Source organism: Lissotriton vulgaris, chromosome 1_2 (assembly GCF_964263255.1).
Source record: "Lissotriton vulgaris chromosome 1_2, aLisVul1.2, whole genome shotgun sequence".
NCBI classification, from domain to species: domain Eukaryota; kingdom Metazoa; phylum Chordata; class Amphibia; order Caudata; family Salamandridae; genus Lissotriton; species Lissotriton vulgaris.
The window spans coordinates 46,197,283-46,219,208 of record NC_141686.1 but is presented as its reverse complement, the minus strand read 5'-3'; the positions used below and the strand labels follow the sequence as shown (position 1 = coordinate 46,219,208).

Below are 21,926 nucleotides of genomic sequence, written 5' to 3'. Positions count from 1 at the left end.
ATTCAGTACAAGTCAAGTACAGCAACCATCAGCAAACCCACAAATACTGGTTTAAATTGGAACATTCACATTGATGCAGTTCCACTGCATCATGACTGCATCATCTAATTCTAAGCATTACTACACTTCTTATGCACCCAATTTTGTTTGTTGACTATTTTAAAAAACAGTTTATTTTTTACAATAACTACAATCCTTTCTTTGGTAACGTCCGCCATTGGCAACGTTACATTGACTTTTTTTTATTTGGACGGGGACTAAGGGCTTACTGGACCGATTTTAGTTTTGGCTAAATTACTGTTCTAACGACCTCAGATTCTCCTCTAATTCAAGTAACTGAGTTAGATTTCTTGGACCTGGCCATCTTCCCCCATGAAGGGCGGCTGTCCACGAAATGGTTTACCAAGCCAACTGCACGGAATACCCTTTTAGAGTATTCAAGTAATCACCCACGTGGACTAAGGGATGGTTTCCCTTTCTGACAATTTTTAAGGATCCGAAGAAATTATTACCTTAAAGATGACTATTTTCGTGAAGCAGAGATCCTTTCAAGGAAGTTACAACAATGTGGTTATCCATGGAAATTTGTCCAACGCTCAATGAAACGAGCCTGGTACAATCACCGTGACTTTCTCTTGATCCCCAGGTCTAAAAACCTAGGACTCGTATCCCATGTGTGACAACTTTTGGGACACGTAGTAATAAATTGTCCTGTATCATCAAGAAACATTGGCCACTTGTTGTGGCCACTGGTATCACGAATGAGTTAACGCTATTTTCCTTAAAACGTGGTAAAAACATCCATGACCATTTGGTACGAGCGGCCTTTCCCCATGATGAGAGTCCAACTTTGCCATTAATGTGGGGTCTCAATAAAATTCTGGGACATTACAAATGTGGCAGCTGTCTCATCTGTGTCCAGTCTTAATACGAAACAATTTGTGCATGGGAACATCAAACATGACATGCGAGATTTATCAAATTGCAACACGGCAAACGTCGTGTATGCAATTTGGTGTCTGTGCGACCTGATTTATATCGGTCAAACAACACAGAAAATTAAGACACGACTTGGCCAACACAAAAGCTGCATACACTGCAAAATAGTAAATGCACCCTTAGTGGCACATTACCAACAGTTCAATCATGCCCCAGGGGATATGCGTTGGCAGGTTATTGAGGTAGTTAAAATTCCAGAACGAGGTGGGAGCATCTCCAATATTTTGAACAGAACTGAATGTCGGTGGATGCTCCGTTGTAACAGCATCAACGAAGGTCTCAACTCTATGGAAGAGTACCACTCCATAGTAACTTGCTGAGCCCCATACCTGTTCTCTCTTTTTTAGCATTGTTTAGCATATTCTCTATGTAAATATCTTGTAATGAATGAATCGGTAATGTACCATTTGATGACATCTTAATGGTTTTATGTGTATAAAGGGTATGCTTGCTTATAACAATGACATTTATACAGTTTATGTATAAGATTTATTGGACAGGTTTGCTTTTAATTATGTTCATATTGTTCTAGTCACAGTTACTACTGATTTTCGGTATATGTGCACTTCTGTGTAAGTAGACTGGTTTAATGAAAATAGTTTTGGTTACACTTTATTATTTTTTTAGCTTTGGTGTAGGGGCTACACTTTTGCTCTAATTGCCTAATTTCACTTGAGTGCAGTAAAGCGCTCCCTCTTTCCTGATTTCGCACTACTTCCTTTTTTAGTAAGAGAATTTTACTTATTTTCTATATACCCACTAGATAACTTTTTGTTGGTATATATATCGAGTAGTTACTTTGGGGCACGTTACAGTCAATATTATGATTAGGCAGTGCTGCCTCGTCTAAAATGGTGCCTTCTGCACACTCACGTTTGGTCATTTGTGGTAGTCTGTAGGAGGATCGATATTTTTTCTGATAAACTAATTTTTATTCTGTTCTATCAGCAACTTTTGTTGCTTAGACGCCGCTGGAGCAGTTATTTTTTTACAACATATGAGGGGTTTTGTGTGCACGGAATGTGCTTATTTGTATGTCCAGGTTATAACATATTGACATAATATATTATTCTAAACTTTAATTCTGGACCAATTTATGCGTTAGTATGCACTACTAACTACATTTCTGTGGGGTATTGACCATTACATCGGCAATATACCATGTTAAAAGGATTTCTTTCACAAACTAAATATGGCGACTATGCAGGCCGAGCAATCTCCATTCTTCTGCCTGTTGCGTAAATCTGACATATTGGTCCTCTGTCTATATCCTCTCCAACAACGTGACACGCTGGTTAGTGTTGTGCCGGTACGAACGATGTTTGGAGTAATTGTGGAATTCCGAGTTTGGGTAAGTTTTCCGCCTTTTGTATATACAGAAAAGTACATTTTGGCAGTATAATCATCCTCACAATATTGACCTGCCTGTGTATCATCAGAGGTAGGAGTTGCCATTTAGCCATCAACTTGTCCACTTCATTTCTCACTCTCTCCTGGTTGGTCTCCAAACATTTGTTGATATTTTGGACTAAGATCTTAAAATGTCCTTGTTGGTTCCACCACCTCATTCCAAAGGATTACCTGAATCTTGGTTTCATTGACTTTATAATCTGAGAAGCTTCAAAAACGAGTCAGTTCCTGTGCTATGTGGGGGAGTGGTGATGTAATATCCGACCTGTATACCAACAGATCATCCACATCCTTCCTACTCAATTTCCCCCACTAATGGAATTTTACCCATGTTCCATCCTAAACTTTGTGCTATAGGCTCTATATACAGGGCAAAAGGAAGTAGAGATAGGGGGCACCCGTGTCTAGTTCCTCACTTAAAGTTTATCTTTGCTGATAAAGAGCCATTTACTTAAACCATCGGGTGGCTTTCAACTTCACGTAAATCCCCTCCTATTCCACCTCCAACTTCCAGGTAGTTAAGGATGGACCCGAGATATTCCAAGTGTAGGGGTAAAAATTACTATTCTAACTCCAGCGAGTGCAACAGTAGGGTAAGTGTTGGATAGTGTAAGGGCACTATGTGTTGTAATGACGTTGTAATGACTTGCGATGTAATGCCTGCGTTGTAGTGACATGCATTGTAATGACATGCGTTGTAGTGACATGCAATGTAATGGATGCGTTGTAATGACATGCGATGTAAAGGATGTTGCGATGTAATGACGGCTATATAAAAGTAGTGCGATGTAATGACAGTTGTAAAGGTTGTTTACCTTTGTTATGTGATCCCATTCATTTAGTGATTCGAACTGTGTACTTCTAGTCACTGCTCTCGTATTGTATATGTAACAATTAACCTCTTCCATCATTAAAAATGCTAGGATGCCTTTCTTTGGCGTATTCTGAACCTCAAAGCTTATCCTCTTCCATAGTTGTAAGTTTTAAGTATTTCACCCATGTTAACACTTAGTCAAGTAGAAAGCACAAAAAAGTCAAAATCATTCTAAAAACAAACTTAATGAACAACAAGCAATTGCAGAGCAGGTCTGTCTAAGGTCAACCTATCAGTGCTGCTATATTGAACAACCGATCAAAGCACAGTTAGTGGTGTTGTCACACCAATACCAGCACAGCTCCCTGTCTGAACGGACAATTACAGCGTGGTTTCTCCGTGAACAGGGAAACTACAGATCTACAAAAATCCTTTGGAAATCAATAAATCCATTATCGGTTTACGTTAGAAAGGAAATAAATCCGTATTTCACAAGTCTGAATACTCTCAGTTATACAAATTAGATTTCAAGCAAATCGAAGAAAAATAGTATCAAAATACAAGTTTGAATAGCAAACAGCCTACAGAGTTCACTGGGCAAACTTCTGAGGAGCAAACTTGCACCTCCCTAACAAGAACTATCCTCTGCTACCTAATTTGAGGGAGCCAACCAAAAAAATTACCGGAACCCCACTTTCTGATCACTCCAAAAGGTTTCCAATATAATTAGGCCTCAGTCTCCAGCTGATTTAGCAATTTACAGACTTTATTCAGCAACAAGTCATAAAAGTTACAACTGTAATATACAAGTAAGTAAGTAAAGTTTTTATTGCACAATTAATTAAAATCATTGCAATATGCAAGAATACAAAAAACGGTAGTAAAAACATTCGAGGCTGTTAAAAACTAAAACAGTGAATGGGTGGGAAGGGAAAGTAAAAAGACAAGGAAAGTCAAAAATCGATTACTTGCAGGGAATTAGATTCAGGCTTGCACAGAGGGAAAAGTCATGGAATTAATTTCGGTAATGAATTTGACAAAGCTGGTCGCCATTTGAGGCGAATCCCCCCTCATGCATTCCTCAAGTGCTTCTTGGCATGTCCTGATACCTAGAAGGAGCCAAATTGGTCTCAGCCAGAATATTCTTTGTGGCCGCAATTGATGACAAATGCACAAAATGTGAATTAGGTTTTCCTCTCCCCGCTTGCAAAACCGACATTGGGAGGAGGCTCCTATCTTATATCCTTGCTCAAACTTGTATGCTTTCAGCGGAATTAGGCCAAATCGAAATCTCATTAGCTGGTGTTTAATATACGGTGTAATATATAAAAACATTTTAAATTACATTAAAAATCTAAAAAAGTATTAATCTAGCAGTTAAAGACTACACTCCTTATGAGGAAATACAATTTAGTACATTTTAAAAGAATAAAACATTGGAAGTGTATAATACAGTATTAGATCACATATAGGGCAACAATATATTTATTACAAAATAGTTGAATAGACGGTACAGAGAAAAATGCATCAAATTGCCATGGTGGCCCAAAAACAAAAGTACACAAATGCAAAATCATGAAATTATATTCATAGTTCTAGTTAACCAAATCTAAGCAAACAATGTCAAACTCATGAAAAGCATGTTGCCCACAAAGAAAATGGTAAAGAATCCCTTGAACAACAATATCCATAAGGTTTTATAGACAAATCACAGATTATGTATTAATACATTCTGCAAATTCAGCATGGGACAATCATGGTTAGGGCAAATCAAAAATGACAACGTAATTAAAACAATGACATTGTTTACCTCTAACCCATTTCTTAAAGCAAGAGAAATATTTCCTCAGCAACTGCATTCTGGAGATGTAAAAGCCAAATTAACCATTTCTTAAATAGCTCATAGAATAAGCAAACACGTCTTCAGCTAAACTTTCAGCGGAAGTCCTTGAAAATTATACTTTGGGCCATCATGGACGCTTCATTCAAAATATAGGTTTTCTAATTGTTGTATTTTGATAATACATTTACCTCATTCACTTGTTGCTCCATGGAAACAAGAAGAGATTGCTTTGCTGCAGTACACTGAATGGGAGGGGGAATGAGTAGCAGCAGGTTGAACAGAACACCAGCAACTGAATTTTTTTCAATAATTGAGTGCTACACAAAAATGTGGCATAACTATTCATTGCACGGTTTACTGTTTTGAGTGACATAGGTAACTTTTTCAGGAGCAGCATTGGGTCATCGGTTAGGACTGCCTCTTTAGAATTCAAACTACTCAAATAATCTTCACACCATATTTGTACATTTTACATATTCTAAAAAAGTCAGATCTGTGCAGGCCTTAGATTTTATCATGTCAAGAGGTGCCTCAGCCACAATTGATCAAGTCCTGCACCTGCACCATGACTGTACACAACTATTGAGACTGTACCTGCTGTAGCACCCCAAGACGCCATCCTTCAGTTTATTTTAGCAGGACCACTCCCCACTGAGGCTGGCAGAGGAATTAGGGAGCAGATACGACGACCACTGTTGAGGGTACACCCTTAAGTGTCCTGGAGTACAAGTCAGGAGTGTGTTAACCCTCAAGACCTCATCACAGGTATCAACAGGGGGGGGGGCTTTTAAGGTTCCACAGGAGGGGCCTGTGCAGTGGTTTAAGAAGGGAGCATTGACAGACAGTTCTACAATTGGTGAGGTACCCAATCTAGAGAAGCCCCCTAATGCCTCAGTTTATAGCGGGCACCAACTGAGCCAAACCACTGATAGAGCACTACACAGCTTGTTGGGGAAAAAACTAAATTGAGATTCCTTTCCAAGTTAGAGCACATAGCTTTTCTGGGTATTCACTGGCACAGGTTCTACCCTACAAACCCTAAAAGGGCCTATGATTAGGCACCAGAGGTAAGCCTACCGTCTTTCAATTTCTAAGACTGGGAGTTTGTCACTTAAACACGTTTCTGGTAATATCTCAGGAAATTCACCACCCCCACTCTATCTTCAGTATGAGAATCCTAATCTCCCGGGAATGGGTCAATTTATTGAGACCATTAATATGCCAAGCGATTAGCATTGTAATAAACTCCATTCAGCCTCGCTGCTCTATTAGAGAATTTCATTAATGGCGGTCTTAGAGAAATCCTCAAATAGGTACATTAAACACATCTAACTATGATAAAATATCCTCGCGTATGAATTCTAGGCCCAGCAAAATGTATAGAAGGCAGGGACTCCAGGTCTTGTTCCATGTGCCAGGACAAAGTTACAATGTTATACAGTTGCATCAAAGAGTACTAGGAAAAAATACAACACCACATACTCTTCACCAAAAACGAATGGTGTTCTTTCAGTAACAAATTCACTTATAACCATTGTGACTGTAGCAGAGAGCTTCCAATGTGCAGGCGCTAAGTGGAGGCAGGCAGACTTTCTCAGAATATACGTGAACATACACCTCCTCCAAGCCCTATGGACCTCATTTTCAAAAGGTAGACCTAGGTAGCTACAGGTGAAAACCTATTTAGGTTGAGCATTACAGTGAGTGATATACCAGTGAGGAGTCTCGTGCCATTGCAGATAGCAAGAAAATGGTTCAAAAGTAAAAACTGGAATATTTTATGGGAAAAGCTCACAACGTGTCAAATCAAATTGCACTGTGGCTGTTTCACACGGATGGGGCACTAGTTTCAAATAATAATTAATTGTCATAAAAGTGGCATGCAATCGTTTTCTGCATTACATTTAGTAATTTGTTTTACAGAGCCCTCTCATGGTTCTGGTTACAATATAAAAGAAAGCTGCAGGATTTTTGAAATGGCACCCCACCCACTTGATGGCCTCTATGGTTGAATGAGTTCTGATAAACGTATGGTACCAAAAAACACAGTTTGGGGAATGTTTTTTGGTCGTGAAATCCAGGGCAGTACTCCCATTTGTCATTATTCAATGAGACATGATGAAAAACAGTATCATATTCTTGAGGTTAAAATAAGTATGGCGAGAGGTTAAAAAGTATTTTCCAGAGTAAGGTTGAAGACCATACACGTAAGTAAAAAATGAGGAAAAAAAACAGACTAAAGCAATATATGAATTGTCAAACGTGATTCAGTACTTACCCTCGCTTGTCAATCCCCAGCCACTGACCATACAGAGCATTCCAACCTCAAACTTGTCATCTGGATGTGGAAGGCAGATTGGCTGCACGTAAGTACCTGAAGAAGGTAGGGAAAGAAGGACACAGATGAAAGAAGTGCAAGTAAAGTAGTACGAGGTACATCAGGCCTAAAGCCGAAATGTCAGACAACTTTAAATCAGCAAAGATGCACATAATAAGAGAGGGCACTTTTGGCTGAAGTAGTACCTGCTAAGTTCTCTCTCCAAGGACTAAGGATTCTGACACTTCTTGGGAACAAATGTATTTACTTGTTAATTCGTGAATAGTATTTAGTAGAGTGTGTGTGCGTAATAAATGTGCTTCTTATCCAAAGAAAAGGCGCAGACTGGACAATCGCCGATTGAGCATTATTATGTGCCAGAAAATGGCGATTACTAGCACATACCACCTTCTTTGAGTAGGCCTGGGACTGGTCTGCTTTGCGACCCTGACAGAGTCCAGCACTACAATGGAGTGCTTGTTTCCCATTAAGGGGAAATGGTGGACCTATTACTTGTGCAGGCTTCATAGCCTGAGCAACTAATAGCTCAATTTCCCACATTGGTGTTTAGCACTAGAAAACAGCATCTAGTTCTGTATGCATCAACATTTGATAAGTTCAGTTTTGCCACACATTACCCATGCATTAATGCTCAAATATCAGTGTATGGTTTTGACATAGGTTCAAAGGTTTGGTAAACTCCAGATGTGGGAGAGAAAAGCTACCCAAACACGTGAAAACATGGATTGTTGGCTAATGTATTATCTGTGTTTATTATGACTGGATTGCATTTTTGTAAATCTGGTTACTGGGTGGCCTTTCACACAGTGATCCCATTAGAGTGTTCCAGGCCGTAGAGGCCTTTGAACCCCAGCACTACACACTATGCCTGTAGGAGGAAGGTTCTTCTCTATAGATTTAAGTACAACCACTGGTACCCAAATCATGGATCAGTTTGAGGGGTAGACTCTACTTCACGGTGTGTCGGAGGTGATTGGGGGGGTCCAGGACATTCTAGTAATTACCATGGGCAGGGCAGAATTCCTGCAATGAAGCTCACCCCCTACTGTTCAATGGCTCCTGCCGGAAGAGAGCACCTGAAAAATGTTCCAAATGTGTGCGTGATGGGGCAAGAAAGAGGTGGTTTCCATGGTCACCATACATTATCCGGTTGGGGAGGGCGAGCTATCCAAGGTTGTTTGTGGTTGGCCCTGCAGAGGGAATGGTTCTTTAGATGGGTGTGGAGACTGATACGGAGGTGATCAGGCAGGGGTCAGACTCTAGGTCCTTAGGATGGGTTAATGGTAGATACTGAGGTGTCATGGAAGTATGTGCGACAGCTCAAGAACAGTGTAGTATGTCATCCTAGGATGCTTTTACCGGAGCCCAAGGTGTTGGCTGTGGTGCTACCCAGCCAGGTGTTCAATCAGGTAGGTCCTGTGGGGTCAGATTCCAGGCTGGAGGACGGATGCCCTGTCGAAGGGAAGTGTGCAGGAGACTCTGCTTTAAGCAGATTCTCGCCTGTTGCATATCTGGTGTACCAGCCTTCAGGTACTACCCTGAGGCCCCTCAAAGTCCTGACTTACCAGCCACTGTTTTAGATGGTGGATCCTGCCCCAGCAGGGTGTGGCAGTACAGAAGTCAGATGTGACTGCAGTAGTAGTACCAGGTGGCCAGGTAAGACCTATCTTAAGGGAAGGGGCATTGTGTTTCATTCTGGGATAATATTAGCCACTTCTGTCAGGAGGCTTACACTGAGCTGTCACACAGTCAGCAAGGACTGTACCAGGCAGACTCAAGCGTGGTGCACTTCAGGTGTACCAGTCTTCGGGTGCAACCCTAAGACCCCTTGAAGTCCTGGTTCACCAGCCAAGGACTCAGCCAGTGGGGGCAGCCCTCCACTGAGCGAGGTGGAAGGAGGAAGAGTGGCCCTCAAAGTTACCTTTTGAACCTTTCACTAGGGATCCTTATGGCTTCTGATTTGTCTTTGTGATGACTGCATGGAGACAGGGATGTGGCTTTAGGAGATGCCTGGGTGAGGCATGCCCCACAGAGTGCTCAGCAGTGCTTCCTGTTGACACAGTGGTGTCACAGGGAGTCCATGGGTGAGGGTAATCCTTTTGTAGAAAAAAGCCTAGGGTGGCAGGAATACTCAAGCCCCCAACAGCATAGCCATTCAGGCATGTGACAGGACACTGGTAGAGGCATAAAAATGATTAGGGGTAGAAAATGGCAACTTTCTTTAAGTGACATTTTCAGAATTGTGCCTGAAAATCAGACTTGAAATTAGCACAATTAGGCTTCTTCTGGCTCTCAGTTTATTGATTCATTCAATTGTTATAATAATAATTACAGAACATAAAAATAGAATCAGAAGCCAAATTCCTTAATTATAAAAGCAATGTCCTTTTAAGAAATTAAGTAGCCACAACAAACATCATAAATTGTCAAATTAACAACAAGCCCAACTACAAAAAACCATGCACAATCTAGCCCTCTATAGTAGCACCAGACTGAACATATCCAATGTTAAGCATTATTTTTCGAATTAAAATAATTTCTACAGCTCTCCAGCTGACGATTGAACATTATCAGACGAAACTTATGTTGAAGTATTTTCCTTCACGAACACCGATTTTTGTAAACCTCCCCTTTTTTTCTTTTTTTTTTTTTAAGTCAAGAGCACCGTCAACCTTTATCACTCGTCTCCATTTTTTCTTCTTGTTTTTGTAAGTAGGTCAAAAAAGCAAAACATTTCCCACAAAACAAATAAACAATAAATATAATTACTAATTTACAATAATCTTCATTAATATATCTGTGAATATCCCAGTAATTTTTTTTTTTTTTTAAATATATTTTTATTGCAGGAATTAGTAAATCGTTACAATATCGACCAGCATTGTATCACAAGCAATATCAACATAGTAAAACCCTCTGGCCCCCCACCTTAAGTTTCGTACACAGCCATCCGGCCCACAACCCTGGGGTCGGGCGGCGAGATGCAATGGGGGCTCAGCAGGATGCTTGAGCTGGTCCGGATGATCCACTGTCCGTCATCTGCTTTTCCAAACAAGCCTATAAACCCAAAAGAAAACCCCCACCCTCAAAATACTACTAATCAAAAGAAACCCCACCCACCCCCGCCACCAGCGCCTGGGAGCTACCGCCACAGGATCTGCCATGGGACCCACGGGGAAAGCAATAGGACTAACAGTGCAAACGTTTACCGGGACTCAGGGCGAGTCGCTTCTTCATCTTCAGAGTCGCTGGGGGCACAAAAATCCCTGAGGGCCTGCACCAACATTTCCCACTCCAACGCGGCCTCCTGCGCCTTCTCATTACGCTGCCTCCAAGCTAGTTGATATCTCAGCGCGCTCTCCCCCGCCGCCCACTTCAAAAGCTCACTGTGCCATCTGCTGCCTGTCGGACCAACTTTTGCCTTCCAGTTCCTGGTCACCTCTCGTTTAGCAAGGAGGAGCCCTAGGTCGATAAATTTACTAGAAATTTTATTCCTGGGGGTATGGGGGAACCAGTGTAGGAGCCCCACCGCCGCATCAAATGATAAGGATCTCCCCGTCACCTCCTCCAGGGTCTTCTCTACTTCCTGCCAGTAAGATGACAATCCCGGACAGGCCCATAGCATATGTAGGAGGTCCGCTTCCTGAGCTGGGCACCTAGGGCATTCCGCCGAATTCGTGGCAAAATACCGCCTAATTTTCACTGGGGTCAGGTACGCTCTGTGGAGAACGTAATAGTGGACCAGCTGGAAACGGGCGTTACGTGTGCCCTTCCAGGCTCGTCTCACCAACTGGGCCCAGGTCGTCTCCGGAATCTCCCTGCCAATGTCCTCCTCCCAGCGGTTTCTCAGAGTGGTAAGGGGAGCCAACCCTTCGTTAATCAACCTGCCGTAAAGGCAAGTGACCGCCTTCATCGTGCCCGCAGACATCATCACGTACTGGCACACCTGAGATAAGGGGGGTTCCTCCTGCCCGCTCTTCCAGTGTGCCTGGATTGCTCGGACAATGGCCGAGTGCAGCAGAAAATCACCACGGGGGATCTCGAATCGGTCGATAAGATCCTGGAAGGACAAGAGTGCTCCGTCCTCGTACAGATCCCCAACCAGCTGTAAGCCGGCATCCTCCCAGGCCGCCAAACGTGACCAATCCCCTCCATGGGGGAGGGCCGTCAGCATCCCCAACGGTATTTCAGGTGCATATGGTGTTCTCAGTTGGCCTCGGGCGTGAGCCCGATTCCAACACAGGCGGACAGTCCGCTCCTCCATCGACAAATCCCGCAGGGCCAAACGTTGTCGCAGCACTATAAAGGAGAGAACATGCCTGGCCATGCCCGTTCCCCTCCTGTCTTCCGGGCCCCGGAATTCCCTGGCGGTCTCCTGGGTGAAGGTCTGGAGCTGCGCCGCCAGATAATACTTTTCAAAGTCCGGCACCCCGAGCCCCCCCTCGTCTTTCGGCCTCATCAGGGTTTTGAGGGCTACCCGCCGGCGGCCCGACCCCCAGAGGAATCCGACCACCATAGAGCGTAACAGTCGAAACGTGGCTGGTGGAACCCAGATCGGTAGAGTCCGAAAGTAATATAATAGCCGGGGAAGCGCCACCATTTTAAGCAGGGCGATCCGTCCCGCCACCGAAAGCGGCAGCGTGGCCCAAAAGTCCATGCAGCCTCGAAGTGCTCGAATGCTGCGGGCAATGTTCCCATCCAGGAGGTCGGGTTGGTCGTGATAGACGAACACCCCAAGGTACTTAAAGCAGTCGGGTTCCCATCGAATCTCCCTAGTTAGGGTAGGGGCGGGAGCACCTTTGCGTACCGGAAAGAGACAGGTCTTGGACCAGTTCACTCGGAGGCCCGAAACCTCCCCAAACTCTGAGCGCCACCTCCGCTCCACGTAAAGCGTCGAGCGGGTCCTCTAGGAAGAGCAACAGGTCGTCCGCATACAGCGAAACATAATGCGGGCCCGCAGGCGTCCACAAGCCCGTATAGTGGGCTCCCGACCGAAGGTGCAGCGCGAGTGGCTCCACCGCTAGCGCAAAGAGAAGTGGGGACAGTGAACACCCTTGCCGCGTGCCTCGTTCCACCGGATACTGTGAGGAAATCAGTGGACCCGCCCGGACCCTGGCTGATGCAGAGGCATAGAGAACCGCAGTCCACCTGACAAAGCCCTCCCCGAGGCCGAATCTCCGCAGCACCGTACAGAGGTAGTCCCACTCCAGGCTATCAAAAGCCTTCTCTAGGTCCACCGACAAGACGACCGGGGACGGGGCATCCACAAATGGTTCCCCCAGCAAACGGAACAGCCTGCGAATATTCATAGTCGTGTTTCGCCGTGGGATGAAACCAGCTTGGTCTTCATGCACTAGGGAACTCATGTGTCCCAGCAGCCTCGAGGCCAAGATGCTGCTCAGTATTTTATAGTCCACCGTCAACATTGATAGGGGGCGGTAAGACCCCGGGTCGGACGAGTCTCGACCCGGTTTGAGGAGAGGAACCACCAGCGCCTCACACATCGAGCTCGGGAGTCGCCCCAGCCTCTTCGCCTCCCTGTAGACCACCAACAATCGAGGGGCTAGGAGATCAGCGTAAGCTGCATAAAACTCCACGGGTAGGCCATCCAGGCCCGGGGTCTTGTTTCTCGCCATCCGTTTAATAGCCCCGCGGATCTCCCCCAATTCAATGTCGGACCCCAGGGCCTTCGCCACTTCTTGCTCCACTACGCGGAGCTCCAGTGGACGTAGATAATTATCGAGCCGGGCAGGGTCTCGTGCGGAGCGACTGCGGTACAAACGTTCATAATAATGCCGGAAGCAACTAAGAATCTCTGGTTGGGTGTGTACCTCGGTGCCGTCTGCCTCACGCATACTTGTCGTCAATTGGGACTGGCGCGTAGGGTTGGCCAACCATGCCAGCAGCGTGCTCGATCTGTCCCCCTCTGCGATGGATCGGACCGTATAGGCTTTATAATCAAAACAGCGAAGCCGTTCGACCTCTGCCGCTACCTTTTCCCTCGCCTCCGCCGTTCGTACCTGCAATTCCGGGTGTCCAGGGCGGCGAATTTCAAGCTCGCGGAGTTGCTGGTCCGCTGCATCTAAGTCAGCCAGGATAACGCGCCTCATACCCACTTTCTTAGAAATACAGTAACCCCTCACCACTACCTTAAAAGCGTCCCATTCTAACGCTCGTGTACTCGCGGTGCCGCCGTTGGACGCAAAATATTCCAATACCTTGTCTCCCAGGTCCGCTCTGAAAACACTGTCCTCAAGAATCTCGGGTCGCAGCTTCCAGGTGGGCACCGCCGGCGCCCCGGGGAACCAGCGAAGGTCCAGCAGGAGTGGGTTATGGTCTGAAATGGTTCTGGACAAGTACTCAGATCGGACCGCTGCCGAAACCAGTTCGGGCGACCCAAGAAAGGCATCCAGTCGGACATGCAACTCATGCAGGCCCGAGAAGTATGAATAATCCCTAGATGCGGGGTGATGCGCCCTCCAGATGTCCGTCAAACCCCATCGGGTCTGCCAATCCTGACGACCCTTAGCCGTGCGACGAACCGGAGAATCGGGAAGTGGTGGATGGGAGCGGTCAATATCCACGTCCACTACGGAGTTGAAGTCTCCCCCAAGCAGAAGGGGCCCGGAGAAAAAGTGGGCCAACGAGCCCGATAACCTGGAGAGGAAGGCAGTCTGGTCCACATTAGGAGCGTACACACAGCAAACATTCAAGTCCCTCCCTCCTAGAGTGCCCGAGATGGCCACGTAACGTCCCTCTGGATCTATCACTGTTCTCGTGACTTGGAAGGGGACCCCCGCTCTGATCCATATTAGCGCCCCTCTGGCATACGCGGAGTACGACGTGGAAAAGACCTGCCCCCTCCATCTACGCTGTAGCGCCGCCCCTTCCGCCCTGGTTAGATGAGTTTCCTGCAACAGCGCCATTTGCACTCCCCTACGCACTAAATAAGCGTGGACTTTGTGGCGCCTGGACATAGTATGAAGCCCCCTTACGTTCCAAGTAACACATTTCAAGTTAGCAACATCAGCCATTGTCCCATATTGTTCTCGCACAGTCTCCCCGTCCGGTCTCCCGTAGAGAAAAGATATCATCCATCCCAGCACTGATGGCGGCCATTTTCCCCAACCAAAACCAAACAACCCAAGAACAAACCGAACTCTCACCCACCCACCCCAGAACAGGACCCAAACTGCGCCATCCAGATCCCATCCAAACCTCGCCTTCCCTCAACTCAATAACCCCTACTACTCCTACGGTCGCCACCGTAGGAAGGCCTTAAGGGCCAGGTGCGGGCCGGGCGGAGGCAGTGGGCCCTCGACGCTCAGGCCACCAGGACTAAAACAAGCCCTAAACAGTACCAAAAACCCCCTCGGGGCAGAAACAGGGGCACCCCACCCCTCCCACCCTCTTTGTCAGCAGCAATGGACGGCAACCGCCTCCCCCCTGCCGGGCCCCCACCCAAAATAAGGCAGCACACCCCGTTACCCTTGTCCATCCAAAAGGTCCTCCACCGATTTCGGTGTGATCACCGGTGTATGGGCACTGTCAGTCACTGAGTCCTCCGATTCCGATGGTGCCTCCTCATCACCCGGGTTGTTTTCCTCCTCAATGGCTTCGTCTCGTGCACCAGACAACTCAGACAATACTTCCAACACTCCCCTCCGCTCCGACGACGTCTCTGCAGTTGAGGGCCCTCCCGTGCGGCCGCGGCGATTCCTGATCCTCCTGGATCGCCGTCTCTGTTCCGGCTCATCCGCCTGTTGGGACGAGGAGCCGAAGCCATCTTTCCCTGCCCTGTAAAGCTCGAGCCAGGCACAGACATCCTCCGGGGTGTCGAAGAACTGAGTTTTGTCATCGACAATGATGCGGAGCCTTGCAGGATAGAGGAGCGAGTACTGGATGCCCTCGCTCCTGAGCTCACGCTTGACCGCCAGGAAGGAGAACCGCTTGCGTTGAGTCTCGTAGGTGTAATCCGGGAAGATGTTCACCTGACTGTTCGCCACTTTGAATGGACCATTATGTCTGGCCGCATTAAGGATTAAGTCCCTGTCCCGAAAGTGCAATAACCGCGCCACCACCGGTCTCGGGGCGCGTCCTTGTTGCGGTGGCCGCGCCGGGACTCTGTGGGCACGCTCCAGAGTGTAGAAGGAGGATAGCCCCTCCGGGGCCACCGTGTCACGGAGCCAGGTCTCCAAGTATGTCACCATGTCGCCATCCTCGATCTTTTCCGGGAGGCCCACTACACGGATGTTGTTCCTTCTGTTGCGGCCTTACGCATCCTCCGCCCTCTGCTCCAGGGTCGCAATTCGGGATAAGGCATCCTTCATCGTTGCAGCCAAGGTTCGCTGCGCCGGCTCCAAGGTTTTCACCGAGCTCTCCACTTCCTTGACCCGGTCCGACAGTTTACCGTGGTCCGCTCTGAGGAGGCCTAGGCTCGTCGCCACCTGGGCAATGTCCTGTTGGAGGGCCGATCTCGTGGTCGCTATCGCCTCCTGGACGCGGTCGAACTGTTGTTGCATCTGTGCGCCACCAGAACTCTTTGGGTCCCCATGTTCCTTTGTCCTGGGCTTCCGAGTCCGAGGCAGTCGGGGTAGTCCCCTTGGCTCCTCTAGGTTTCCCCATGCCACCGGGGGCACTCCGCGAAGGTCCCGGAGTAGGCGTCTCCGGGTGCAGATGCCGACCACGACTCTCCCGGTTACTGGTCTTCAAATCAAGTATGGGAGACCTCCTTCTCCAGGGCCTGTGGAGACTTCTCCGCTTCGGCTCACGCCACCGCCACGGCGTCCGAGGGCACCGATGAGAGGGCGGAGACAACCGCCGCCGAGTCGGGCAGGCCCGCTCAGCCGCTAGAGACCCGGGGTGAGGGTCACCAACTCCACCGGACGACTTGTGGCGCCAAAGTGTCGCGCCTCCCATGGAAGTGGACTGGCCAGGAAAACGTAGCTAGGTGCGGTGTCGTGAGTTGGGCCACCGCCTGGATCACAGGGCGTCCGCTCCCGGGGTCCCCTATACCGTGGGCATCCGCCCAGTCACCCAGCCGAGTGCAGACTCGTTGTAAAAAGTCCGATCCAATTGATATCTAGTGCACAGAGCAGCCGGGGATGGCAAAGCCGGGCGCAGGTCGCTGCTCGCGACGCTCCTCCGAGTCAATGGGTCCGACCAGGGGGACAAAGAAGTCCGGGCGCCATGTTGGGTCGCACTCCGCAACTCCGCAAACTTCGGTTCCACTCCGGATCAACCCTCATCCGAGCCCCACCAGGGGCCCCGGCAGGTCTCCGTCGGTCCGCTCAGCAGAATGCGGGGTCTGGGGTGCCCCGCAGCCTCCGATTTACAGGATAATTCCGGGCTCAGTCCCGGAGCCGAGCTCTCAGGCGACCATCGCCATCGGCGCCCAAGCCACGCCCCCGTGAATATCCCAGTAATACAATCACCTATATTTTCTGGGATTGCGGGTTCTCCTAATGGGTGAATTTCATTCACAAAGTTAATCACGTTATCCACATAATTATTCATAATTTCACTATAATTTGGAATACAAGTGAAACACGGTCTTCATTACATGACAAAGGTATCCCTCTTTCGTTAAAAAAAAAGCACATCTAAAGCCACAGCCATGTGCACCACTAAGATTACACAGTAGGGGCCCTTCATGAGCACTTCCAAGCATACTTCTCTGACCAAAAACCAGCCTCTGGATACAGATCATGACAATGCTGTAAGCACAGAAGGTGTAGCAACTCATCAGGTGAGAGAGTGTGCATACTGTATCAGCAAGGTGCTTGCAATGATCTAAGATCAAATCACCAATGATAGTAATCAAAACTCCAGATAAAGTGCCCGAAGTTTCACTGACCCTCCCACAAACACAAGTTTTCTTATGCAGAGTACATCTTATCCTTAGCAACAGCAAACACAAGCACACCTGGCCATTTCAGAGAAGATGAACCTCACTTCTGCAAACTTGATTTTCAGGGTACTATAACGTTTTTCGACTACTCCTGATGTTTTTGAATGAGAACTACATTGGAGCTTCCATCAATACGCAATGCTGCACACAAAACTGATTTTATTGTTGAAGTGCCCCATTGTTTGAATCAATTGAAGTTGGCACTACACATCTAGGGATCAACTGCTTCAATCATTTTACAACTGTTCGTGCATGAAGGTCGCCTTGTTTGATATGCATCGATCCATTTAAAAAAAGAAAAAACACACCCACAAATGACCAGTATGTACCTTAAACCGTTACATGGTGATCTCTCTACAAACTCAGACTGTAGCTATGTGAAGGGACCAACTGTCTTTTCTACAAAGCTCATTGTAACAGGTTTGCTTTAAAAAAATATTTGCTAACACTATATATCTGCCAGAAATCCTCCACAGCCGTTTTGAAATGAGCACTGAAGTAAGAAAATATTAAACAACCTCCCCTGGACACATCACGTCCCACGTGTGTAGTTCTGTGAAATAGTCTTCATGCTGTAACGTTCGAAATGTTACCACTTTCTTCACTTCATCTGACATCCATTTTGTAAATCTCTCCATTAATCAAATGTTTGTACTGATACAAAGGCAAAATCATAGTCAATTTTTTCAGATTTTAATTTGTGTTCAGGTAAAATGCAGTATTCCTTGTGGCATAACATTGGTCACTGACTGGGCCTACTTTCTACCTTTAGTAATCATGTAATTTCCATCTGCATTACATTTCACAAAGATCATCCCCAAAGTCATTGGCCATTGCAAACAGGTGTCCCAGCTGAAGTTATGAAACCTCGCTGTGACCATTACTGGCCAAAATCATGGACGGCTTCAAAGCAGTATGGACTATCAATGTAGATTGTAACTCTCAATGTACAGACTATGCTGAATGCTCTAGTAATGGCAAGCAGTTCAGCAACTTGCGCAGAAATCACATAACATAAGTATGATGCCTCTATCGTGCATGTCAGTGTGCAAACTGCGTATGCTGCTCATAAAGGTCCTTACAGCATCTCTCAAACCTTAGTCATTCACACAAAATCAAATTAGCCAAAAGTTGTGTTGCATCTTGGCTTAGAGTACAATTCTGTTTGTGAAATTAAACAGGATTATCCTGATATATCTTCATCACAATCATCTTTTGGATAAGGCAATAAAGTTGCATGATTTAAAATATCACATTTTTATTGACACATTTGGCGCTGCTGGCAGGATTTATTTTTTATCTAGTCAACTCCGCATTAGTTAGATGTTGAGTTCAAGTTTGAGTCAAAAGTGTCGTCTTATTAAGAGACGCACTAATAAGTTTTACATGGGACACATAACTAAATCGCTCTGATTAATGGCAATAGAAACAATTGCCACTGGTCTTAAGCATCCAGGCAAAGCTGTAGTTACTGGATGTAGAGCTGAAAACATATATGCAACATATCTTTTTCCATTTCCAGGAACAGAAAGTGAGCACCCTTCTATTTCCTGACAGAATAAATAACCTTTTCAGAATTGGACATTCCTAGAGCGGGTGCTCTCAGCTCTAACAAGGCGTGCATACATTCTTCATCCCAAAGCACTGGATCAACTACATCACTATGGTTCATTCCCCGTTACAGCTCTGCAATTAAGGAAAATCAGGGATTCCATCAACAGTAGCCAACTCTGGGGACGCATGGCGATGGACATGCACCCTTACCCCAACTGTCTCCGCTGCAACACATCTCTATCCCTAGAGCGGTCTCGTATGTCATGGACGAACACAGGACATTCTTGGGCGCAATGAACTAGGCCGGTCTCTCATATTGTGGTCTTGTAAGACAGGGAGGGGTGCCAAAAGCGCTACTCTTGCAGTGGTGACGGGGTGTGCCCTTACCAGAGTTAAGTAGCACAAGAGCATTGGTGGCAGCATACATTGTTTCTATAGTTATGATTAGCAGAGTGAACAGTTCTTTAACTGTGTCACTGGAATTGGACCTACTCATGTAAAGGTCTGCTGTTGTGTGCTTTAATCACCCTTGGCCTATATCATGTTAGTATGAGGAACTGTGCAGCAAGCTTCTGTATATGCATGATGTGATATATGCATGCCCGTGAATAGTACAATACACGTAATCCTGTAAAATCCCTATTAGAAAACCCGGGCCTTGGAATGGCATGTGGAAGATCCCAGCCCTCTCCCCCGGTCATTAGCCAGTGGTGGCTGGGCACACCTCAGGAAGGAAATGGCACTGATCGGGAAATCAATCAATAGAGTTGGCCGTCCTTTGCAACCTTTTGTTAGGCATTCCAGTGAGGTGGACATGTAGGTGTGATCCAGGAGGAGGTCCATTGGCCTCTGTTGTGGAGCTATCTGGGTTGGTGTCACTCCTGCTGTGACAGATTGCTTCCTGGGAAGAGGACCGCACAAAGGAATGGGAACTGTCACGGAGGTACCCTCTAGCAACACAAGCTTCAAAGTAAGAAAATAAATCACATTTTTGTCTGGAAATGGATTAAAAGGTGGAGCTGGGGTCTCACAAATGGTCAACCGCTAAGCTGTCAGCTGTGGTTGTACCACAACATGGAAAAGCTCAGTAAGGCTTCTGCGTTATGTGGCCAAGACGGAGGATCAAGGTCTGATAGTTTTCCAGCTGGTTTAGTATCATCGCCCAAGACAATTAAGACCATCTGCCCTGTATGCATGCCTGTGGAGTCCATAGAATCCTGTGAGGAGGAGGAGAGTGCCTGGAAGACCCGAGGTCCGGTGAGGATCTTGGCGCGTAGATGTACTGAACCGATCAGGTCTAAAGTTTGTGACCCCATATTTCGGGATGGTTTGCCATGAAAGAAAGTGCCACCACACAGAAGGGGCAGTCTGTCTGCAAGTTAACAACCCGGCATACCAGAGAGTGCCGCTATTACCATTGGTCACCCTGGAGAACCGTTACAGAGAGCGAGGGCTGTCACCCTGGATCAGTGTGTAACCATAAAGCACTACAGGTTCGGACCTGGGCGCCCAGAGAAACAATTAAAGCATTGGAAGAAGTCACTGCCCCCGACCTACAAGAGGGATCAGAGGACCTTACTGCATCACAGGAGGAGCACTGCAGAGGTCTAACCACCTTTCCTCCAGTGCTGAGACTACCGCTGGGAGTTGGTAGGGCTGATTTTTACTACAGCGCCCTTGGTAAGAACTTTGTAAGAACTTGCTCTGCCTCACAGCGCTAGGATGCTGCAACAAGAACTTCTAGAAAGCATTCTTGAACTTCAAAGACTCAGACCCTTTAGAGAAGCTTAACCTGAATGTTATTTATTGTACATGGGAACAAACGACTGCCAATAGTCAGGGACTTAGGACTCCGGACGCTGCCCAGACAGCACTGGCCTTAGGAGGCTATGTATATTGTGTGTCTTCTTTTACTTTATGTTCGTGTATAAATACTACCTTTGTCATAAAAATGAGCATCTGGCTAGATATTCCATCATTTTTTCCGAGTTACATATAGTGCGAACTTGACCCGAAGTTATCAGAGTGCTTTTCATGAGCACCATTTGCGTTAAAACTGACATTCATTTTTGCTGGGCACGGGGAGATTACGTGATTTGCCCAGAATCACAGGATGTGGAGCGTCCCCGCCTAGACTAGAACCTGGTTCCCCAGCTTCGAGGTCGACCGCTCTAGCCGGAAGGTCACACCCTCTCATCATTGAAGATGCAAGATGTATTTTGAGTCTAGGTTTACCTTGACCCTATTTTTGACTCTGCGATAACACCGAGTGTTAAGGACTGAAGGGGTACATGGCCCAGCTGCTCAGGCCCTGGGACAACACGAGTAAAAGGCATCAACCACCATGGTTGGGTCCGGTAGCTCCTCTTTTCCCTGTGAGGCTGCGATATGCGTTCTAACACCAACCATGTTTAGAAACATTCATTTCTGTAGGTATAGAAGGTGGATTCATTCTCAAAATCAGAGATACAATCTTTAGACACAAACTCCTTTTTGAATCTGATCTCCTGGGTAATTAACTTCAGCATTTGTAGGTGAAACTTTATGACCCTTATCAACCAAATGATTCAACAAAGCAATTGCGCCCAAATTGCATCCATTGCTTGTTTTCACTGCTATCAAATTATCAATTTATTGTACCAACATTTTGACTCGCCTGGTATCGCCAAAGATTCCAAATCCTTATTAAGCACTACTTTGATTTATTCTTTAGTGATTTTTGTTGTTTTGATCCTGTTTTATTCATAAAATTATTCTCTATATTTCTAAACCTTTGCGAAGTATTTTTGTGGTGTTTTCGTTGTGTGTGTGTGTCACACATACTTTACACAACACCTCTTTAGATAAGGCTGACTGGTCTGTGCCCAAGTACCAGAGGGTGAACATAGGTGATTTTTAGTGTTTATCTAACTTATCATAACTTGTCATCCCTACCTGGGTGCATAACTCTGCCAACCAGAGACCCAACTTCTAACAGTCCACAAAGCACACCAGCTGTTACACTAAAGAACCTAGAACAGCTAAATATCTGCAAACAGCGGGAACAAAAATGATGCAC

At 46.3% G+C, this 21,926-nt stretch overlaps 1 protein-coding gene across 1 annotated transcript in view; it reads right to left on the bottom strand.

Annotated features, from left to right (window-relative positions):
• OVCH1 (ovochymase 1) overlaps positions 1–21,926 on the bottom strand; it is an 852,055-nt gene that overhangs the window by 726,133 nt on the left and 103,996 nt on the right. The window contains exon 6 of the mRNA XM_086952799.1: positions 7,345–7,440. Coding sequence (XP_086808925.1) covers positions 7,345–7,440 — 96 coding nt within the window. The remainder of the gene's footprint in view (positions 1–7,344; positions 7,441–21,926) is intronic.